This window comes from Numida meleagris, chromosome 1 (assembly GCF_002078875.1).
Source record: "Numida meleagris isolate 19003 breed g44 Domestic line chromosome 1, NumMel1.0, whole genome shotgun sequence".
NCBI lineage: Eukaryota > Metazoa > Chordata > Aves > Galliformes > Numididae > Numida > Numida meleagris.
The window spans coordinates 46,118,833-46,140,571 of NC_034409.1; the positions used below are offsets into that span (position 1 = coordinate 46,118,833).

A 21,739-nucleotide genomic window follows, 5' to 3' on the forward strand; every position below is an offset into this window, starting at 1 on the left:
TACTAAATATAGCATTCACGATTTTAGCTGATTCTCTCTGGTTTTGGTGGACGGAGTCTCTCTTGCTGTCTGTCTCTTCCTCTGCCTTCTTTCATCCATTCCTGTGGTGAAATGGAACCAATCTAAACAGCTTTACGCTGTTTTTCTTGATCAGCTTTTAAGAAAATGATCTCATCGTGGATCATTCCCTCCCATGCCCTGCACATTTGAAGTGACCTTACACAACCAGAATAAAAAACTCTCTTTTTCTTCTCCTGGAATGCTGACAGATTGCTTTTCAATCTGAATATTTGCTCTGTGGTGGTTTTGGATCATTAGCAAAGACAAAGTTTGCGTTTCCTTTTGAGTTGGTGGGTGCTTGCTTGAATCCCTTGTAATGACAAGCCATCAGCTGTGTGGTCTTTCTGCAGTGACCCAGAAGGAGAAGTAATTTTACCTTATTTCCACAACAGAGAACTGTTAATATCACCAGTGTCTCTAGCATTATTTGGTTAGCTGGATGGATTCTGTCTAGCCTTGCCACTGTAGTGGAGAAAGCAGTGCACGGAAGGCCCCAGGGCAAGAAGGTATACTCTAAGATAGTAGTGGAAAAACTCCTTGGTATAAGTATTTTGACAGCTGTCTGTATTTAAGTTAGTATCAATAAAGAGAAAAAATAGTCTTGTGTCTTGCTTGTGACAAGCATAATTGAGATTATTGTTGTAATTGAAGACAGCAAAAAAGCAGGATTTCCAGTTTACTGAGGTGAAATAGCCTTTTTGTTTGTTTTCATGCTAAAACACAATATTTGAGGCACAATCTCACTAGCGCTGCATACAAGGGCACAGTAACTTCCTAGTCCTGCTGGCTGTACTGTGTCTGATACAAGCCAGCATGCCATTGGCCTTCTTGGCCACCTGGGCACACTGCTGGCTCACGTTCAGCCAGCTGTCAGCTAACACCCTCAGGCCCTTTTCTGCCGGGCACCTTTCCTGCCGCTCTCCGCCATCCCATACTGTTGCATGGGGTTGTTGTGACTCATGTGTAGCACCCTGCACTGAGCATTGTTGGTTGCTGTGTGGCCAGGCTGAACTCCGTTCACTGTGACTTTGAGCCCAGCCATCAGGCAGTTCTTCACCCACAGAACTGTAATGCCTGCCCAAGCCATGAGCACCCAGTTTCTCCAGGAGAATATTGTGGGAAGCAATGTGAAACATGTTACTAAAATTGAAGTATTCATAGTCTTTACCTCATCTAAATGGGTCTTCTTGTTGTAGAGGTATATCAGGCTGAGTGATGGAACTCCAGATGACCTTCTCCATTGCCTTCTCTGGTACAAAGGTCAGACCAGTAGGCCTGTAATTCCCTGGAGTTTTGTCTACACCCATTTGTCTAAGCTTGAAACATTCTCACTGGTTCTGTCTGAAATATCCACACTACCCTAAGAGCCTCTGATGTGTGCAGGTTCGAGCTGTTCAGGGGTGCTGGCACTGTGCCACCTGCTTTGTACGGAGACCATTTTAAGAAGGCAAGGTTATATGTGTCCATTCCATTTTAAGTTTTGTCCCAAAATTGCTGAGGTAATTTAACATGGCCTTAAATAAAAGAAGTATTCTGGTCTATTATGTTTTCTTTTCCATTTTAATTAAGTAATTCTGGCAAAGAGGCATGTTGTAATTTTAGAGAAACATAACTTCTTCCCTCCAGTCTAGGAGTGCATTGTTTAATTAGGGTTGTCTGCACTTGAAAAAGTACTTGACGATGGAGGAAGGATACTTGGAAGAAAGATAGGACTGAGTTGTCACACTAGAAAATTCCCACAAGGAAGTGAGTCATTAATGTAGCATAGTGCTTTGCAGCATCATTGTCATGGGTTGGGGAACTGCCTGCACCTGCACAGAGCTGTGAGTTGGCATGAATATTTGAGTTTCAGGTTGAGTGGACTCTGAATCCATTGTGAGTAACTCAAGGGGAGTGTGCAAAAGTGTGCATTTACATGCTTTCAGTAGGTAAGAGTGATCCAAATAGCACTTTGGTGATGGGTTAAAAATAACCCTGGCAGTAACAAGTTCATTTGTTGAACTAGAATTGATGATTGCTTCAGTTTTTATATACAGCAAGCCATTATTTGAGGTTTGCCCATGTTGGTTCTTGGTCACAGTAGATACCGTTTTCACAATTTGTTTCTGCAGACATCCACAATTGTGCGGTAGTTACTATAGAGCTTTTACCTTTTACTTACAGTGTTCTTGTCTCACTGATAGTAAGTTACAATTCTTCAAATGTTTTCTGTTCTTCCTGCTCAGTTCTCTCCAGGTTGCTTATCAGTGTGGGATGTTAGTAAAGTTTGTCAGAAGTGAAAATGAATTTCTAAGCAAAGAGGCTAAGAGGTTTTCTTAAAAAGAAGTCTTTTCTCATCTACTGAGTAGAACTGGAGTCAGCATAAATATCCTTTTCACCAAATATGTTGTAAATATTACTGTATGTGTGGATGCTAACAGTTAAGTAAATCTAGATATCTAGTTAGGGATGAAAAGATAATGCAGAAGTCTGCATAGATAAATATCTAAAAATATAAAAACCCACTCTATGGTGATCAGAATCTCGTACTTACTCTAAGAAATTTCCACAAGGACTTTTCTTTGATTAGCAGTTTTGCCAGCAACCTTAAGCCATGATTTGGGTTATTGTTTATTGTTTGGTTTTTATTGTAATTTTTTTGTTTAAAATAACTGTGATGCCAGAAGTGCTAGTGTTCCCAGAGAGAGCAGAAGCCATCTTCTAGGCTTTTTTTTTTTGTGTGTAGAAGACTCCTTAGGTCCTTAATCTGTTTTTACTGAGTTTTCATTTATTGAAGTTTGAAATGTACTCTAGTTTTCAAGTTTGCTTCAACAGAAGTGATACAAAATGTATTGATTCAGTTTTTATGAGCTAAAGAAAACAGTGTCATCAAGTGCTCTGGAGACACACAAGAATATTTTAAAATATATTGCTAAGTGTTTAGTTTATGTATTGATTTCTTGTATGTTTTAAGCTACAGAAATATCAGGTAACCCGGAAAAAATATGGCTTTGGAAGAAGTTGGTTGGTTGTATGTTTGTTTCTCATCGCACTGACTTGTGTATTGACTTTTAAAACCTTTCTCATTGCAGTCAAGATAAAACTTGAGGGAGATTGAAAGCAAAAGTTTGACTTATTTGTTCTTACTGTGATACTACATGGGTTTTTTCCTGTTACATACCTCACTGCTGATTGCATTGTTTAACTGTGCATCATCATGTTGTAGTCATATTTTGTGGTAAATAGAGAATATCTTTTCCCCATGGCTTTTGGTTTTGTTTTGTTATTTTTTTTGGTTGGTTGCATTTTTCAAATTTTTCTTTTTTTAACTCTTTCAGAATTCACCACTCTACGAGTATCTGCAGGATTTGGGACACACAGATTTTGAAGTATGTTCATCTGTGTCACAGAAGGCAAAGCAATGTGCAGTAGAGGAAGGCCAGAGAGAGAGGACTGTGCATGCTGCCCAGAAAGTGAGTGTTCTTTTTCAGAGTATTTATTGTCTCAAAAGAAAGCCATGTTACTTCACAAATAGGCATAATTGGAAGGGATAAAGATGGAATTCATGCTGTAATAATTTTTTTAAAAAGTTAATAACAGTTGTCTGTGTTGTCTGCAAATATGTTTGGGAATATCTGATCTGCCAATATATTTTGAAGTGTTTCTTTGCTTTTATGTGAATTAGAGAAGAAAGATGCTTTGATAGTGAATTCTTTAAGAGTTGTAAATGATATTATTTACTGGATATTATTACTGTGGCTTAGCATGATATTCTATGAATAACGTGGGTGATTTTCTGGAACAAAGTATTTGTAAGTCCCAGCCCTTCTCAGGCATTCAGTTCCTAAATATCACTTACTATGTAACAAAACACTAAGAAAGGATTTCTGGGAAGTATAAATACCATAGCCAATCTGAAGGAGAAAGTAGAAGAGTGCTTAGGTTCTGGCAATTTTGTAATAGTAACAGCTGACAAGGTTCATCAGCTGATTAGCTCAGACTTGTTATTTCTCTATTATTTTAAATAAAGGCTAATTAATTTTTATGATCATTTTTGTATTAGAAGTATTCTTGAGAATTAAGAGCTTGGAGACTACTGAAATATGGTAATGCTGTAAAAATTTTTATATCGTTAATTTGGCACTTAACACCTACAGTGGTCTATTCATTTTTTGTTTCTCTTATTAAAATAAATGGGATTTTACTGTTAGTATATAGGCCATGTGGTTCAGCTGATGATCTCTAGTGTGGGTGAGGAAGTTCCGGTCTTGAGGTAGCTGATGTAGGAATCTCTTTGCTGGACCTAAAAGAGCAAGTATATAGAAAATTCCATAGTCAGTCTGTCTGTCTTCTCCTTAGCACCTAGATGGAGCATGCTAAGAGCAGTTATTTTCTGCCTGCCTACTTTTCTTCTGCAGCATAGAGTTTATTTAGCTGTGGGCATGCACAAATTAGAAGGAGGAAGGGTCCTCCATGCAGACTTCTCTGTCCTGGCCACTGCAGGCTGGGGCAGGGCTGGGGGGGCCATTGGGCAGTACCGCGCAGGTAGGAACTCAAAACAACATCTTGTGGACTGATGTAGTGATGTTTCTGAAGAGTTTGCATTTCTCTCTCCCTTCTCCCCACCGTTTACTATGGCTTACATCTTTGCACTCTTCAGGCCATCTGATTCTCATTTGCTATGGATTTTAGCCTTCCTTCAGAGCTGTTTTCTATGTTTGTTCCTGCTTTAAATCTCTACAGCTGCCCTCAAATCAGAGGTTCACAACCCCATCCCTCTTGTTTGTAACCTCTTCTGCTTCCCTACTCCACAGTGTTCCACCTTTCTTGCTTAGCTAGCAGTGAACTGGGGAGCAGTGGGATACAAGTGGCCCTGAGATCTCCAGAAGGTCTCCCTGCAGGATGTGGTGGTTGGGGGATCATATAGTGAATGAAGTGACCTGATATTTTTCTTAGGATTTTTTTTTTCAAATAGTTCTTAAGATACTTCAAGGACTGAGCCAAGTAATAGTCACAATTAGTTAGGTTTTATTTCAGCATAAAACTTCCAGTTTTGAATGTGTCCCTCTTGTTCCTCCATCTTTTAGGTCACAAGCACTTCTATCTCAAGGGCTTTTTAATCTGTTCTGCTCTGTGCAGTCTTAGGTAGGTAGGATTCAGAAGTGTGTGAACTGATGTGGATAACATCAGTTTTTTTTCTGATCTGGAGAAAGAACATGTAGTTACCAAAATGTTGCATTACTTTATTTTGCATATTCACGACTATGGAAGTCAGTAAAGCAGTATGATGCTGTGTTTGTATATATAACTTCCACTGAACTTAATACAGAACTACTATAGGTTTAAGAACCTTAAAAGTGTGAGAACGTACTGCTTTTAAAAGCCTCAAAGATTCTGTTATTTTTTCTCCTTTGCTTCCCCTCAAGTATCTTACCCTTAATTTTACTACTGTGGGAGGAAGTCCTCTGGTATTACATCAGCTGTTGAAGTAATTCATCATGGTTTGCTGGGCAACTTGAAGGCAGAGGGTGTGTGAAAATGGATTGCACATCTCTTACGAATACCAGGATGACATTCATACCATCTCATCTCAGTCTAGACAAGGATGCATGGTGGGGAAAAGAGGAAGAAACTTGTGTGTAATTGGTAGTGATAAAATTTCATAGATTCTTCTAGTCGTCGTTTCAGTAATTTGGGAACATTTTTTGTAATCTAACGTCAGAAAGTCTGTTTTTATGTCCCATTTTTGCTAAAATTGCTCAAAAGGAGAGTGACAGCTGGCCACATATTTAAAGAAGTACACTGCAATAAGGAGGATCTGAGGCTTTGTTACAATTTCTCTATGATGTACACAGGCAAATCACTTCAATTCCCATCCAGTCATTTCCTCATTTTTAGATCAGACTATCATCACTTCCCTTCTCTCACTATTTGCTGATGTAGTCTACTGAAATTATAAAGTATCTGGGAAGGAAATGGTTTCCGATTTCTGAATTCGTACCCTCTCCTAATGTGAAATGATCTTAGTTGAGTCTTTAGTATAAGGTAAATAACGTAATCACAGGGAGTAGGTGTTCCATGCTGAACAATGTCTAGTACATGGGTATTGTTTTCTTTCTGTTTTGAAAAGCAAGTTTACAAATTCCTTAAACATTTTTTTTTAATTTAAAAGATATTTTAGTGTTAAACGCAGTCCAGACCAAGTGCATAAACAATTAGAGTTTTGGCTTTCTTAGGTTATCACAGTCCATCTGTCATTCCTGTGTTTTCTAATGGATCTGAAACTCCCTGGCATCTGAAACGATACTCTTTTCTTTAAAAGGTGATTACCTTTTTAGGGGGAGCATCCGATTCTGCTTTATTTCTCCATCTTCATCCCATCCTACAAAATATAAGATTTGTTCTGACTAGAAAAGGAGACAAATAATGTTCCTGAAGAGAGAAGTAGAATAATATTTTTTTCTAGGTTGCCAGCTGACTGATAGTGGAAAACTCCTATTAGAAAAGTTGCAGTATTGCTTTGTCTTTGAGTTGGGATTGTTTACTCCTCTTGTATTCAGTCAAGTAGAATCCCTGTCCAGGTACAATCTTGTGACGTACAACAGTATTTTGGCAAGGTAAAGATCTAGTGTGGGATCTTAGTGGATTGGAAAAACGAATCTAGGAGATAAAGACATTCCTAGTGACTGATACTAATGTTGCTGTGTTTTACTTTCCTACAAAGCAGTGCGTATGGTTCAGGCTTAGTGAGGGATAGAGGCATCGGCTGAATTTGAAGCTTACCTTAATTAGTTTTTTTGTTGGTTAGTTTTATTTTGTTTTGTGTCCTGAACATGGTCTTAATGAACTTTAAACTGAAAAGCTGTAAAGGTACTTCAAGACTGTGCTCTGAGGGCTGAGAAGTGATTTAGCGTGGTGATTATACGTGCAGTGCTTCTGGCTGTGCCGATCTCAGGAGAAAGTTACAGCCAAAGTTCTGATCTTACGGTCACTTGATGTTCTAAAGCACTGTTTGAAAGAAGTCTTAGATTTGTTTTCTGGAATTAAACCCTGAATTATTTGGGTAATTCTCATTGATCTTTAAGGAATATGTTTATTTGCATATACATTTTCCTAGACTACTGTGTATATCTGAGTGTCTTGACTGATCTTGCTGTCATGCTTTATCCTGCCTCAGATGTGGTAATTCATCTCTAGAACAAGGCAGGTACTGGGGGCAGATACTTAAAATTGTGCTGAGGCCATCCACAGAAATTGGAAAGGAGGGACAAGTCTTTGCCTTTGTCTACAACTTCCACCTACGTAATGCCAACTTGGAGTAGCTGGAAGGTATTTACTGCTTAGTATTATAAATACTTTCTGAACTGCATAGAATTGGAAGGTGCCAATATTAATAATGGTATTTTAGTTACTGCTAGATTGCCGTTTCAAGTTCACCCTGCACAGAAGAGGAATATTTCTAAGAATTTTATTTTAGGTTCAAAATGAATGAACCTACAATGTTCAACATCCTATTCTACTTTTTTAATGTTAGGCAGTGGATTTCTCTAATTCTGTTAATTCAGCGTAGTAATAAGCTTAAGAATAATTACTTATTAAGCTTATTAAGAGAATTCATTTGACTGACTTGCGTTCTGATGTTATAAGAATAATACTCCAGAAGCGCTGGCAACATGACCTGACTTGTGTGTTGCTGAAAGTTGTTTTACTTGCCAGTAACACTCCCACTGGGAGTGCAGACTGTGAGACACTGTTCCAAGGATCTGAATAATTGAATGTGTTACTGCACTCTACTGGGTCACAGCCCAAGACAGTGGGTTGTCTTGTTTTGTGTTTTCAAGCACTGACACGCCCGTTGAGCATTTATGCAAGCTCATATTTTTATTTTTAATCTAAAACATGGCAAATAAACCAAACAGTTATGTAAAACATTAGTCTGTTTTTTTCAGTAGTTCTACAGTCTAGTTTAGTCAGCTGGTAGCAGTTTAAAGCTGTCTTTGGGGTAAATTTAAATGCTTACGATAAAAACAGGAGAACTTCAGAGGGCCGAGCAGTTGGAAATGATAGTTTCCCTGAGGCATCGCTTTAAATGGACAGCTCCTTTTGCATTTCACTGTACTGAGATGAGTACTTTGGAACAAAGTGTTTGTCTGCTACTCAAATGTAGGGCAAAGGCTTTGTCTATTTTGTCTCAATTTTTCACAAATTGACATCAGATAATTTTGTTTTATGTGCACCACTTTACAAGAAACTCTACCTTGAAAGATGACCTGTTGCTGCAGTTTGTGATACCCTTCTCCTCCTCAGATTTACAGCAGTGCCCTTGAGTAGCCTTGAATTCTTTGCCCATATAGCAAAAGTGATTCTTGCTTTTAGCAGCATTACTGATAGTAATGGTAGAAAATAGTAGGCGAACAGGCCTTATTTTTTGATATCTTGATCCATGTTGCACTTGAAATAACGTTCTGTAACGTATTTGAAATCCTCATCTGCATTTATTCTATAGGCTAAGTAGTGTGAATTGCTAGTGTAGCCCCTCTTAACAAGGCATGGTGATAGCTGTGTTCTGGGAAGAAGCATCATTACAAAAGCCATATTGTCAGTTTGTCTGTCTACTAGTCTAATAATTCTTTTTGACACAGGTCTGTAATTGTAACTGTATACTGAAAAGTGTATACAAGAAAAACTTGAGTTAGGTTACCTAAATGGTTGCAAAAGTGAGTGTATTCAAAATTGTCCTGTGAATCATAAAGGCTTCAGAGGGACAGTTTCTAGTGTTGCTCAAAGCCATTCTGTCCTGTGTCGAACTTCTGTCACTGCTTTTCAGAGGGCTGTTAAACTGATCCGTCTGTCTGTTCTGATGCCCATCACTGGCCTTATGTGAAAAAAATCCCAGGCTAACCACAGCTCAATACTTTTGTTGTTTAATTTTATTCTTCCTTTTCCAACCTTAGAATTGGAAGAACGGTGGGAAGTTTGTGTTGTTCTTACCACGCAGCTGCTTCAGAAGCATTTCTGTAGCTTGCATTGGGACAGGGTTGTACCTGGAATCCCAACGTCAGAAGCTCAGTGTCAGTTCCTCTGGGCAAGTGACCTTTCAGCTGTACGCAGTAAACGTCAGTTTTTACACTTCTCTGTCTTAAGAAAAAAAGAGAGAGAAGAAAAGGAAGAAGCTGATTTAATGCAGATACCATTTATAGACTAAGCTCGTATAGTCTGTTTTTTATTGTTGATGTGGGGTTGTCTGTTGGGTTTTTTGGGTTGGTTTTTTTTTTTCAAAACAGTATGGCACAAAATGTAAGTGCTTCAAAATTAAAATTGTTTTGGCCTGCATTTCAATTGACTGTACTATATGTCAGCAGTTTGAAGATTAAGATGTAGGGCCTCAGAATTTGTGAAGTAGTCATAAGTACTTTGAAAAATACTTCCTGACAGCTCAGTCTGAGGAAAGTAGATATACGATGTCTGTCCAAAACTTTACCTTTTTCATTCAAAGTCTGCAAAGTGAAGCAGAATCATGCATCTATTTAATTGTGATATTTTCGTGTATTTTAGGAGGACGTGCGAGTAAAATGTGTGGTGACAGAGAGCAGGTTCCCCTAACTAGTGTTGTTCCAAGTTACATTTACAGCTCAGATGAAGCTGTGGATTTAGATGGCATGGGAGAAGCAACATGGAGAGAAAAGTATGTAATAGGAAATGCTGGTATGACAGGGAGTTTCTGATACGGTTCCTGTTAAAATCACACATCCCTGGTTCTTTTCATTCATCTTTCAGAGTCTTGTCCTCCAAGGAGAGGGTGTTTTTTGTTGTTGTTTTTTGTTTTTTTAGAATGGCCTGGGTTGAAAAGGACCTCAAAGATCATTGAGTTTCAACCCCCCTGCTGAGTGCAGGGTCGCCAACCACTAGAGCAGGCTGCCCAGAGCCACGTCCAGCCTGGCCTTGAATGCTTCCAGGGATGGGGCATCCACAACCTCCTTGGGCAACCTGTTCCAGTGCGTCACCACCCTCTGAGTGAAAAACTTCCTCCTAATATCTAACCTAAACCTCCCCTGTCTCAGTTTAAAACCATTCCCCCTTGTCCTATTACTGTCCACCCTTGTAAACAATTGTTCCCCCTCCTGTTTATACGCGCCCTTCAAGTACAGGAAGGCCACAATGAGGTCTCCCCAGAGCCTTCTCTTCTCCAAGCTAAACAAGCTCAACCTTTCTTCATAAGAGGTTGTTCCTCTCCCAGTCTTCCACTTTTCTTCAGTCTCTGTCAGCCATTTAACATCGCTCCTTTTTTTATCCTTAAGAAAACAGAAAATCTTTCATACTGAGGCAGTCATTGCGAGCCTGAGATCAAACAAATTCGAGCTGTATTTATTTTTAACAGTACAACATAACAATTCATTACATTCAATAGGTGGAGTGAATGAAGCTTTATTTTACAGTCTTGTGTACAGGCAAACTAGCGGAAGCAGATGTTCCCATACTCTGAAGTTAGGCCAAATAGAAGAAGGGAAACTTCCTTGCAGGTACTTGTGTCTGAGTTAACAAGGAAATCAAATGCAGAAATAAAGAAATTGTCTGTCTGTTATTTCTTCCTTTTTTTCTTTTTTAATGGAAATAATTTCTGTTCCTTTCAGCAAAGCATCCTGTCAAAGCTAGTTGAGTTCTTCAGAAGTTGGTTTCCCTTTCCACAGTATAAGAAAAATGATGACATACTTCACCGATTGGTAAGGGATTTTTTTTTCCTTTTTTTATAATTTCCTTTCCTAATTCACAGGTCTTCCCCTCCTTTGTACCTTCTATTCCAAGCACCATCTTTCGTCTCTGTTGTTTTTTTCTTCTTAGAGTTTTTAGTTATTCTTTAGGTAATACTGATTTGGGTTTTCAGAGGTAAGATGCCAGGCAAGTTGGGCATACACACAATAAAGGAAAACTGTCAGTAGCCGGCTTGAATATATTCAAAATATGGAAGAGATGGTCAGAAATTAAATAAATTCTTGAAAGCTGAAAAGAATTAATTTACATTATAACTGCCCCATTCAGTAGAAGACACTGCAGAGACACTGAGAAAGTCCCTAAGTTGCAGTCAGTGACTTGCAGGCACAGCTCAAGACAAAAGACTGTAGAACATCATTTGATACCGCTTTGCCCTCTCTTACAGCTTCTTAGCTCAAGCATAGCAGTGTGCTTGGGCAGCCCTAGCACTCTTGGGCCTGTCCTGGGCTATGTGCTTTGTTTCTGCTCGGTTCTCCATAGTGCTTTTGCATTTGGGAAAAGCAAAGCAAACTAATGGACCACCATGAAAATGTTGTGTTAGACTGTTCCAGAATCTAATAGTTAGAAGTTTGTTTTTCCTACTGTGATATAAGAATAAATAAGTATATGTAGCTTAGGGGAAAAAAAAATTGTTGAGCAATATGAGAAATTAGGAGTTTCTGTTTCTAGAGTTCTTTTAAGTCTAATTGCTAATCACTTGTTCCTTTTCTCAGGAAGACAAAATCTCTGCAATGTCTCGTTACTGATCACTGGTTGTCTTTTTGATTCCCATCCTCCTTGTTTCTCTTTGAATCAGAAGTATTGTCTTCACAGCTAATTTAGCGTTAATTTCTTGAGGTGGAAACTCAACCAAAGAATATGGAAAACATGTTTCTCCTGCTGCATGCTACTTTTAGGGTAATGAAATGATGCAGGATATGTTGGAGGAGGGCAGTTTCCTCTTGAACACAACCCTAAAACAGTGTTTTCCAGTAAATGTAGAATGCAAGTTGTGTGGATTAATAACAATGTAAGGAATTTAACTAGCTAGTTCGTGAAAGCCTAGGTTTTCATAAATAATCTAATTTTGTCAATGCAGACTAAAAAGATTCTGTAATGTGAAATGTCCAACTTCTGTTAACTTGTTAACTTCTCTCCTTTCCTTCCTGTAATCTAGCTAAATGCGAAGGTGCCACACATTCAGTTTTGGGTCCTTCTATAACCTTCTCAATTTGAAGGGTTCTGTGATTATAGTTTGGTGTGATACGCAAGTTAAGATCTCGGGGGGGCTTTTCTGATTTATAGATTTGTTCAAGAATTGTCTATTGTCTCAAAGAGGTGTAGCTGTAGGGGAAAAATAGCATATATTTATCATAGTATTAAGTCCATGAGTAAGTAACTTGCTGAAGTTCGCCTGCAGTTTATCAAGTGTGAGTTCTTCAGAGGCTCATGCTCTTTTGTGTTTGGACTGGGAATGGTCACAATTCTGCAGGAGAGAACTCACAGCTTTACGTGGGGGCTTGAGTCTAGTGCATTGACCCTCTTGTTATTAAATGTCCACAGGTCACATTTTGTTGACTAATTTTGGTTTTGTTAATGACTTAAATTATGTCATGACAAAAAAATGAAGTTTGCTGCTTTAAGATCTTCCTATAGATGCATTACCTTTCCAGTTCCTATGCAAATATGTTGGCATAATTGTGGCATGTTTCCAAATATCGTTACTGTCTAGATCTGATCACAAAGTCAATGTGAATTACCCCACAATGCTGAAGTAATAGATAGAAAGTGAGTTTTGAAATTTAAGCACGTTTTAAAAAAGTGCGGTAGCCACTACTGATGTACCTGAAATATTTCTGTAATCTTCAAGTAGAGTTAGCTGTCAGTGAAGTGTAGGGTGTCTGGATATTTTCCTTATTGTCATAACTTAATTTAAAGAGTTTGCATATTCTTTACTAACATTTGTTTTTTCTTCTGCTTATTTGTGGTAAGGATGTTGGATTTCGATTTGACACACTCCGTACCATCCTGCAACAGGAAGTTCTGCTGCAGGAGGATGTGGAACTGATTGAGTTCCTTGACCCGAGTATCCTGTCTGCAGGGCAGTGTAAGCAACAGGAAAATGGACAGCTTCCAACACTACGCTCCCTAGCAACTCCTAATATTTGGTATTGTACAGAGAGTATCTGTTACTGTGTTCACTGTTAAACAACAACAAAAAAATTGTATGTTCTTTACATAAAATGCAGCAATATAGTAACTTTTTTTTTCTCAGATCTTTGAGTCTTTGGTCCATTACTACTCACATATATGGATAAACATGGTTTTGCCTCTGGCATTTTATTGTAAGAGTGAGTTTTAATCTGAGATAGCTACATAAGAGTAAGTCAGTACTTACAAACCCTAACACGTGCCATGAAGAAAAGCTTAACATTGATGAATTCATGAATTTCAAAAGCCATGTGAGGGTGATTTTAATAAATCAGACATAGTTGTGTAGACTGAATTGGGAAGTGTCTTTTTCACTGTGGTCTTCATAAAGTATGTTAATTGTAAGGGTGGGCAATTACTATTCATGGGTGTAGCATACTAGAAGAACAGACAAAAGAACATTTAAATACAATACACTGAAATTAGAAGAGGCTGGTGAAACTCATCCTGGAATACTGAAGGAGCTAGCTGCAACAGTGTCTAAACAAATACCACCTGTATTTGAAAAACAGTAGGAATGGTGGACGGTCTGACAGACTGACTTACTGAGAAATGGGCAGGCATCAGTAGATAACAACATCTTGTAGCACAGGCCAGTGGTATGTTTTCTTACATATGTTAGGATCATGTATGGAATTATTGTAAATTCTCAGCTGGTTAACCAAAGAAGAAAAATGTTTATGATGTATTATGTCATTATTGACATTCTCTGTCAAACAAGAATGTTTAAATCACATTTCTCCAGTGGTTTGCTCCTGGTCCTAACACAATTCATTGTTTCTTTAACTGTTCAGATGATAAAGAACACCGACAACATTTGTGAATATTGCTTAGCTTACGTATGACGCCAATTTTTAAGTATTTTGGTAGGTTGGAGTTCAAAATTATCTTGACAACTTGCAGAAATACCTTGAAATCATTAGAAAAGTCAATAAAGACAAGTGTATAATACTTCACTTGGAAAGGAAAAATCAAATTAACAACATAAAGCTGAACAATTGGGTAAACAGTACTACTTCAGAGAAGGATCTTCATGTTGTTGCGAAGCATAAATTGAAAAAGTCAGTAAATGGAAAATCTTATATTGCAATCCTTGTTATATGCAAGACATATAGGGGATTTAACTTTTTTTGTTCCCCTGTGTGTTGCCTCTGATTTTTGATGCCATTTTTTTGTGAGTTACAGGTAATTTAGAAAAAGTACAGAACAAGAAAAATAGTGAGTTTAGAAAATGCAGTCTTTTGGAAGCATTTGAGGTAGAAAGGATTGTTTGGCCAGAATGGAGAAAACTGAGATGGTATGAAACAGTTTTATGGGGAGTAGAAGGTAGTAAGAAAGTGATGATCAGTCTGTGCAGAGAAGGGAAAATATGAAGAAAAATAATTTGATTACTTTGCAAATGATTTAGACTGAATTTGGGGGAAATCTTTGGAACTCTAAGGATACGTAGTAGTAGGAATAACTACGTGGGTGTGTTTTGGCATCTTCTTTATCTTCTTTGGTCTGTCAGTGATGATCTAGATAACCAGAAACTGAAAATCAATGAACTGATCTCTTTGGCCATTTCTAGTGTTTCATTTTGGGGATTTTGGGGCGGATTTTTTTTTTTTTCCAAATATACCAATGAAGTTACAGACTGTGTTTTCCTTCTTTAAAGTTATTTACGTATCTGTAATATTTTAACTCTAGACTTTTGCTGAAACCTATCACTAGACCTAAAGAGCTGGCTTTTGTAAAGCTTATTGAAAAATGATTGCAGAACTGTCCAGAAACTAGAAAACCCAGAGCCATGTCTTATTTTGGGGGGGAAGAAAAATAATACTTCTATTTCAAAAACTCCAAAGATTGAAGTTTTTTTATGTAGGTTGAAGCCCATATCCCATCCATCTCTGTGAAGACTGTCACAATTTTACAAAACTGCAACTATAATACTACATGTGAAACACAGTGTGTTTCCTAGGAGTTACTTATTGATGTAGATCTTTTTCTAGATGAAAATAACAGCCTTACAAGGTTTTGGGAATGTTCTTTAAGTGAACTGAGATACTAATTACTCTGTTTTTTAAGGATTTTCAGAGGCCACCAAATCATCTAAAATAATTATTCTGTCTTTGTCATAAGAGTGTGCTCAAAACTGGTGGTCTGTTGGTATCCAAGTTCAATGAGTCAAACTGCAAAAAATAAAGCTAGTGTTACATGAGGGTTTTGTTTCCAAAAAACCCATACCCTTTCCTACTGTACTTTTTGAACCAGGAAATACAGATATTCCCATTCCTACCCACTCTGGCTTATAATGCTGAGTAGTCACATTGGGGTTTGGCTTTGTGAGATTTTGTTTGTTTTGCTTTAAAGTCATATAGAATAAACTGGCCTTTCGAAGTGGTATATCTTTCTTCTACTTGTGCCATTAAAAAGCTGGATAAATGTTTCCTTAGAGTATACTGAAGGTGTAATATCATGTGTATGTACATTCAGTCTGCAACTTAGTATTTTCTGGTGTTTACAGCTCACTTAAGAATCTACATGTACTTCCACTTGTTTGACCTCAGGAGCCCATGGTTGAAACTACTTTCTCTGTTTGCAGGGATGTCTCACTGTTGCTTGCCTTTGTAAGTGCCCTGCTTGTGCTTCCTTCATGGTTGAAGGAGTCATCGTGGCTACCGTGGGGACTAGTTCTGCTTGTGTATGCAGTCTTTCGAGTGTGGGCCACATGGAGGACAGCCAAGCTGCAAATGTCCCTGCAAAAATACTGTACCCAGCTGGAAGAAACAGTAGCAAATAGTCGAGCTTTTACTAATCTTGTAAGGAAAGCTCTACGGCTCATTCAAGAGACTGAAGTAATTTCCAGAGGATTTACCCTGTGAGTCTACGTTTCACTTTAATACACAGATCTGTTTAAGCCAGATGTCTTCTGACATAGTCTTGTTGCACTGTCTCCCACAACAAGTGAATTTGCTGAAAACCGTACTACTTAAAGCTTTTCGTTTATGTAAAATGGTATAATTATCATAGCTATGTTCACCAGTGTGCAAGTATGAATCCTAACAAGTCACTCTTAAAACAATGCATCCTGAAGGAGCATTAAGAAATCTTTACTGGACACTGAAAATCTCCTGCAGTCGTAGCAATGAAATACCCAAAGAAAAGGACTTAGAACCAATTTAGTTACCATTCTGGGGAGGCATTTAGGAGGTTGTTTGCTTCATGGTTTTTTGTGCCTCATATTACCAAATCCATGTAACCAAACTGATCTGCAAGTAATCATTCATATTTTAGAAAACAAGATTACTTCAAAATTATCAAATAATGGTCTGAAGTAATGAGAACATAGCAATCAGCAAAGCCTATTCAGAGGTCATTTTCAACCTCAAAAAAATTACAATCCCTTTTTATTTTCTTGCATCTTGTTGTTAAGATGTTTAGAATTTTAAGTTATTTACTCTTGGATTTGCCTCTTGTCCACTTAAGGTATTAAAGTTTTCCTTGTTATTTAGCTCCGTGGGTAATATTTAACTCTTTGGGTAATTTTGCATTTGCTGCATTGAAGAATGTTAGAACGTGATCAGTGTGTGCAGTGATCCCAAGGCCCACTCTCATTGCCATGTGTCCTTTTCCCTTGTAGCAACCTATTTCTAGACATGTACCTGAGTCAGTTAGACTTGAGGTTAAAGAAGGTGGGAAATGCCAGCAACTAAATCTTGTTGGCTTCTTTCTAAAACCACTAAGAAGTTCCCCTGTGTGCACCAAGAAGTGGTTCGTGCCAGAGCAACTACTCTACTTGCAGGCACATGTTGTTACATGCAAGCTTTAAAGTGTAGACTTTGCATTTTGAATTAATTTTTGAGTTTGAGATACCTTCGATATACTTAGCTAAATGTTTTATTCTCCCTTAGGAATGCATAAGCATGTCTTCAGTCTGCCTAGCTGTGTTTTTTGTTTGTTTTGTTTTCTGAAGAAGTATATAGCTAAGCATTAGACAGTCTTATCTTTGCAGATGAGTTCTTAAAAGAAATTATTATTAGGGCTTGTCCAAATAACAAATGAGAAGAACATTTGGATTTTTTCCTAAGTTTAAGCAAGTGAACTTGTGGTCAACATTAAAAATTGCTGGTTTCTTGTTCTTTTACTGCATATCTTAGATAACAGATTAACAAAAAACAGACCGATCTTTAAGCTAGTGCTTGATCTCATAGCTCCTTTACTTAAAAATCTGGCAAGCTTTTCAAACAATTTTATAGTATGGATGAAATAGGAAAATGCTGTGTCAGCATTCTCATCAGAATAATTACTCAGTATGAAGAAGTCAGAGTCATACAGGTTTTGGGTTGATTTAGTCTGGAGGAAGTTTGAACTCCAGTGTCCTCTCCAGTGCCCACATGTGTAAGAGATGCTGCTGCGCAGAGCACAGTGAAGTTCTTTGCTTGATGTAATGCTTTATATGTGATCCAAAAAACTAGCTAACCCTTTCTTTGGTATATTTTGCTACAATGAATCTTAGCAGAACCAAGTTGGATGTGTTCTCCAGTAGTAACCTTGTCAAAGTCTTAGTGCTTGTTTCAGGAGAGTCTTAAGGCAGTAGAAATGGTTGCACCTGGAAAGTTAATAAGTATCTTCATGTATTGTTTTATATCTTTAAAGGAATGGAATTTTAACTGGGTAGCAGAGCATCCTGTGGCTTGATACATATGCTGCACTTTGAATATGCTGCTAGCTTAGCACAGTGTGGACTATGCATTAATTATGTTACGAATGAAAGATAATGAAGCTGACAATTAAATAATGCTGAGTCCAGATTTTGACTAACTGTATTTAGCTGAACTCTGCAAGCCCCAGGTCCTTGTGTTCCACAGCTGTTTTTTTCTCTGTGTTGCAGCATCCATTGCTATGTTCCCATAGGTAATTTACATACACTTTATGGCTTTGCTTTATTCTACTCTCTTTGACTCCTTGTTAATTGATATTTGGCTGTTCCTGTAAGTGTTAAATTATTCTTGATGAGATTTTGGTCAGTTCTTCATTGTTTCACTGGTTCACTACTGTGTGGTAGTGACTGCTGTATGTTCAATTGATTCAAATGTTGTTTCCACTTTGTTCCCATCCCACCTAAAAAAACCACAGTAGCCACTTAAGGAAAAAAAAAAAAAGACCCTGTAATGTCTTTCTTATATTATCTGCTCTTCAAAAGCCATGGAATATTCTATTTTCAGAATGGACTTCAGAAGAGTTTAATAACTCTATTGGCTTATAAGCCTGCATGGTAAAAGTTCTGTGATGCAGAGATGCTCAAGATCTTGCCAGTGTAATTTGGATTTTAGAAATTATGTAGCCAATGTAGGAAAGTGCTCTGCTCAGGCAGAACAGCAGTATTTCTGCCCCTATTGCAATTAGACAAATGAAACTTGATGACGAGTTGCAGCCTGGATTTTCTCCTGGCTAATGAAAGGATGTTCATTATAAAATTATAAAATTAAAACTGTAGGGATTTGCAATGAAAGGCTGCAGCAATAAAAAGCAAGTTGTTATTTTTTGTCAGTCACTAATATAATTAACTTTCTTCCAAAGTACTACCTTTCTACATTTTCAACTAGAATCAAACTCTATGAGTGTATATTGCTGTATATAGCATCCCTGTAGAACTGCTTTCTTGTTGGAGTGCAGTAATAGTTTTTTGTTTAAGTCTATATACAGGTTTTGTTAAAGGAGAGATTCCACTTCAAACTTGATTTGTGAAAGTAATGGAGAAATAAATAATAGTTCTTTACAAGGAAAGTGAATTTGGAGCAGTAGAGAAGAGCAAATTCACTTTTAACCTTTTTTAAATTTTTTGCTATTTGTGGCTGATAGCCAAAGCTGATAACATATTGTAAGTTCAATTAAAGTATGTAGAAGATAAATGAAAACCTAGGAAGCTTGAGATATGGCATGCCTGTCATATAGAAATTTATAGCTAGTTATATTAGCATTACTGGAATAAAGAATTAGTCCATAAAAAAACAAGCACTAAAACAAGCCTCCCAAGAAGCAGTACAAATTGTTTCGCTGAATACTGGCAGTACACACAGTACATGAGTTGTGCTGTACTACTTCTTTGCAGAAGCTGGAGATGCTTACATTGCTGTAGTGGAACATAAGTTTCTTTCTCTTTTTTTACTAGAGAATAGTTTTTACTAGTAGAATAGTCTTACTCTTCTCCTAGGGCCCGCTTCTGACAGTTCACCCAGGGCTTGAGACTACAAACTGATACAAGAGTTTATCCTTGAACGTTTCTAATTGTTATCTTCACAAGTTAGGAAAACATTAGAGATTGGCATGTCCTGTGTTACAGATACGAAATGAACTCATCACTTTGCTCTTAGTAAGGTGAGAGCAGAAGCAGGCTTCAAGTCCCTTAACCATCTGTCAGTCTTGATGACCACACCATGTGCATTCCTGAGCTGGTTCTACTAAATGCAGTGACAGCAAATAGAGAAGATGGAGTGTCCACCTAGGCCATTTTCAGTGTTGTAGCCATAGGTTTGGCATCAGACTATATGTCTTAAGACTCTACAGATATATTTAACATTTACTCAGTTCATTATCCAATTTATTTCCAGGTTAGGCAATTTCTTATAGTTCTAAAGACATTTTGAAGTATAGTCTAATAAGCAAATGGTGTCTTTTAAGTCGTATATTCATCTGAACATATGGATAACAAAATGTATTTTCAAATATGCTTTATACAGTTGCATACATTTCATGTATTTACCTGTCTGACTTCCACAAAACACTGCTGTCATTCATTGCATGATTGATAAAAGCTATTTCACCACTTACATAACATTTCTGTTGACCTAGAGAATTCTGCAGGGAGTTTGATCAAAAATAGTGTTTTCCATGAAAAACAGTAAATAGTAGCACATTTTTCTATAGTAAGTATTTGAAGAGCAAATTTGCGTGCAAAGAGGTAGATGTTAAATATATGCGAATTTACAATGGGCTTGTGATAGTTTTATAGCAGATAATGTTGTGGCCTGCCTACATTTACTGTGTTCTTTTGGAACACTTTGGAGAAGACAAATGTCCTCAGGAATTTTACTGTGGCTCAGGTGAGAATGGAATCAGGATGCCTACAGGGGGATCCTGGCTGCTTAACTAAATTTTTGACTAGATAATTCACTGATGTGATGAATTTCTTTGTGTGTGTGTGTGTGTGTGTGTGTGTCATAGTTACTGAGCAATTTGAAAAAGTTTTTTAAGTGATAGAATAAGAAAACTGATGTACTATCTTTTAAAAATACTTTAGGACATCTGTACAGTTGTATCACATTTTACTTTTCAAGTTTGCTTGACAGGGTCAGTGCCGCTTGCCCACTTAATAAAGCTGGACAACATCCTAGTCAGCATCTTATTGGTCTCCGGAAAGCCGTCTATCGATCTGTCAGAGCCAACTTCCGAGCTTCAAGACTGGCTACTCTATACATGCTGAAAAAATATCCTTTTTGGAAAAACCCCTTCCGTTCAGATATTGTATTAATGTTTTCTACCTGTATTCATGCTGATGTTTAGAGCTGGCATGACTAGAAACTTACAGTATCTAATTATGTATTTAAACAAAAGAAAAAAAAGGTAGCATAGTAAATTTTGTCTTATGCTTGATTTGGTATAGTCAACATATATTTTTTTTTTGCACTGTGCAGTGTGAGATAAGATCCTACGTATTGAAAACATTGCCGCAATTATTGATGGCTATCCCTTTGATGTAAGTACTGTTTTATGATTACTCCTAAGCCATCTTTTTTCCTCACACAAAAATAACCTTTCCTCTGAACGATATGCCCTTTCACTCCTTGTCTCCTTGTTCAAAGGTAAGTTGTTTTCCTGTTTCAAACAAGCTGAGTGAAACTCTTATTACATTCATAAGACAAAAAACACATTTAAGAGTGAGGAGTTTCTATTCCAGATCAAACTATAACACTTACTTCACAAAATCAAATCTGGATCATCATCTGTATCTCCTCAGCAATTCAAGATTCTTTGTTGTACTGTGTAGGAAAAGGCAATGCTTTCAGACTGTATTGAAGAAAAAAAAAAAAAAAAAAAAGCAAGTATGTTTCTGATCTGAAAAACATTTGTATCTGTATTTGAAAGATTTTTAAGGTGGAAGTTAGATTATACCAAATTATCATGCAAATATCTCTGTAGTAATGCCAGCAGAAATAAATGGTCAAAAATAGATTGGAACTGTATGTGTATAAATTCTTGACAAACAAAAAGAGAAGCATTGTATAGAAGCATTATGTATGCCGAATGTAGTGGAAAAAACAGTGGTGGTATGGGAGCTGAGATTCACACTTGAACAAATCCACAGTGCATGAAAACGGAAAGCTAGGAATATAAACGTGAGGAAGGTGGGTAAGTGATTCTCCCCCACCAGCTCATGTAAGAACAGCTTTAAGGTAGTAAATAAAGGAGTAATGTCATAAATTGAAAGAAAGGAATGTTGATAAATTAAAGGAAGGTTGTTTCCATCCAAAGTATGGAAATGACATTCCAGTTCTGTTTTTTATGATTCTTTCTGGTAAGCTCTGCTTTGCACAGAATCAGAGTATATTCTCAACTTTATCACCTTTAGATTATCTGAGTATGAACTAATGATTAGCTGTTTTTAAAAGTCGCCTTTTCTGAGTATTGTGAAAGGACTGAGTCTAGTAGTACTGTTGAACAGCAAAATAAAATACTTTTCTTCGAGGAAGAAATAGTA

The 21,739-nt window shown here is 37.3% G+C and overlaps 1 protein-coding gene across 2 annotated transcripts in view; it reads left to right on the top strand.

The window, feature by feature from the left end:
• VEZT (vezatin, adherens junctions transmembrane protein) overlaps positions 1-21,739 on the top strand; it is a 50,385-nt gene that overhangs the window by 11,462 nt on the left and 17,184 nt on the right. The window contains exons 2-6 of one of the 2 annotated variants that reach the window (XM_021390021.1): positions 3,378-3,512; positions 10,671-10,760; positions 12,781-12,956; positions 15,584-15,859; positions 20,319-20,468. In XM_021390021.1, the coding sequence (XP_021245696.1) occupies positions 3,378-3,512; positions 10,671-10,760; positions 12,781-12,956; positions 15,584-15,859; positions 20,319-20,468 (827 nt within the window). The remainder of the gene's footprint in view (positions 1-3,377; positions 3,513-10,670; positions 10,761-12,780; positions 12,957-15,583; positions 15,860-20,318; positions 20,469-21,739) is intronic. The other variant, XM_021390100.1, reaches the window with a different exon arrangement.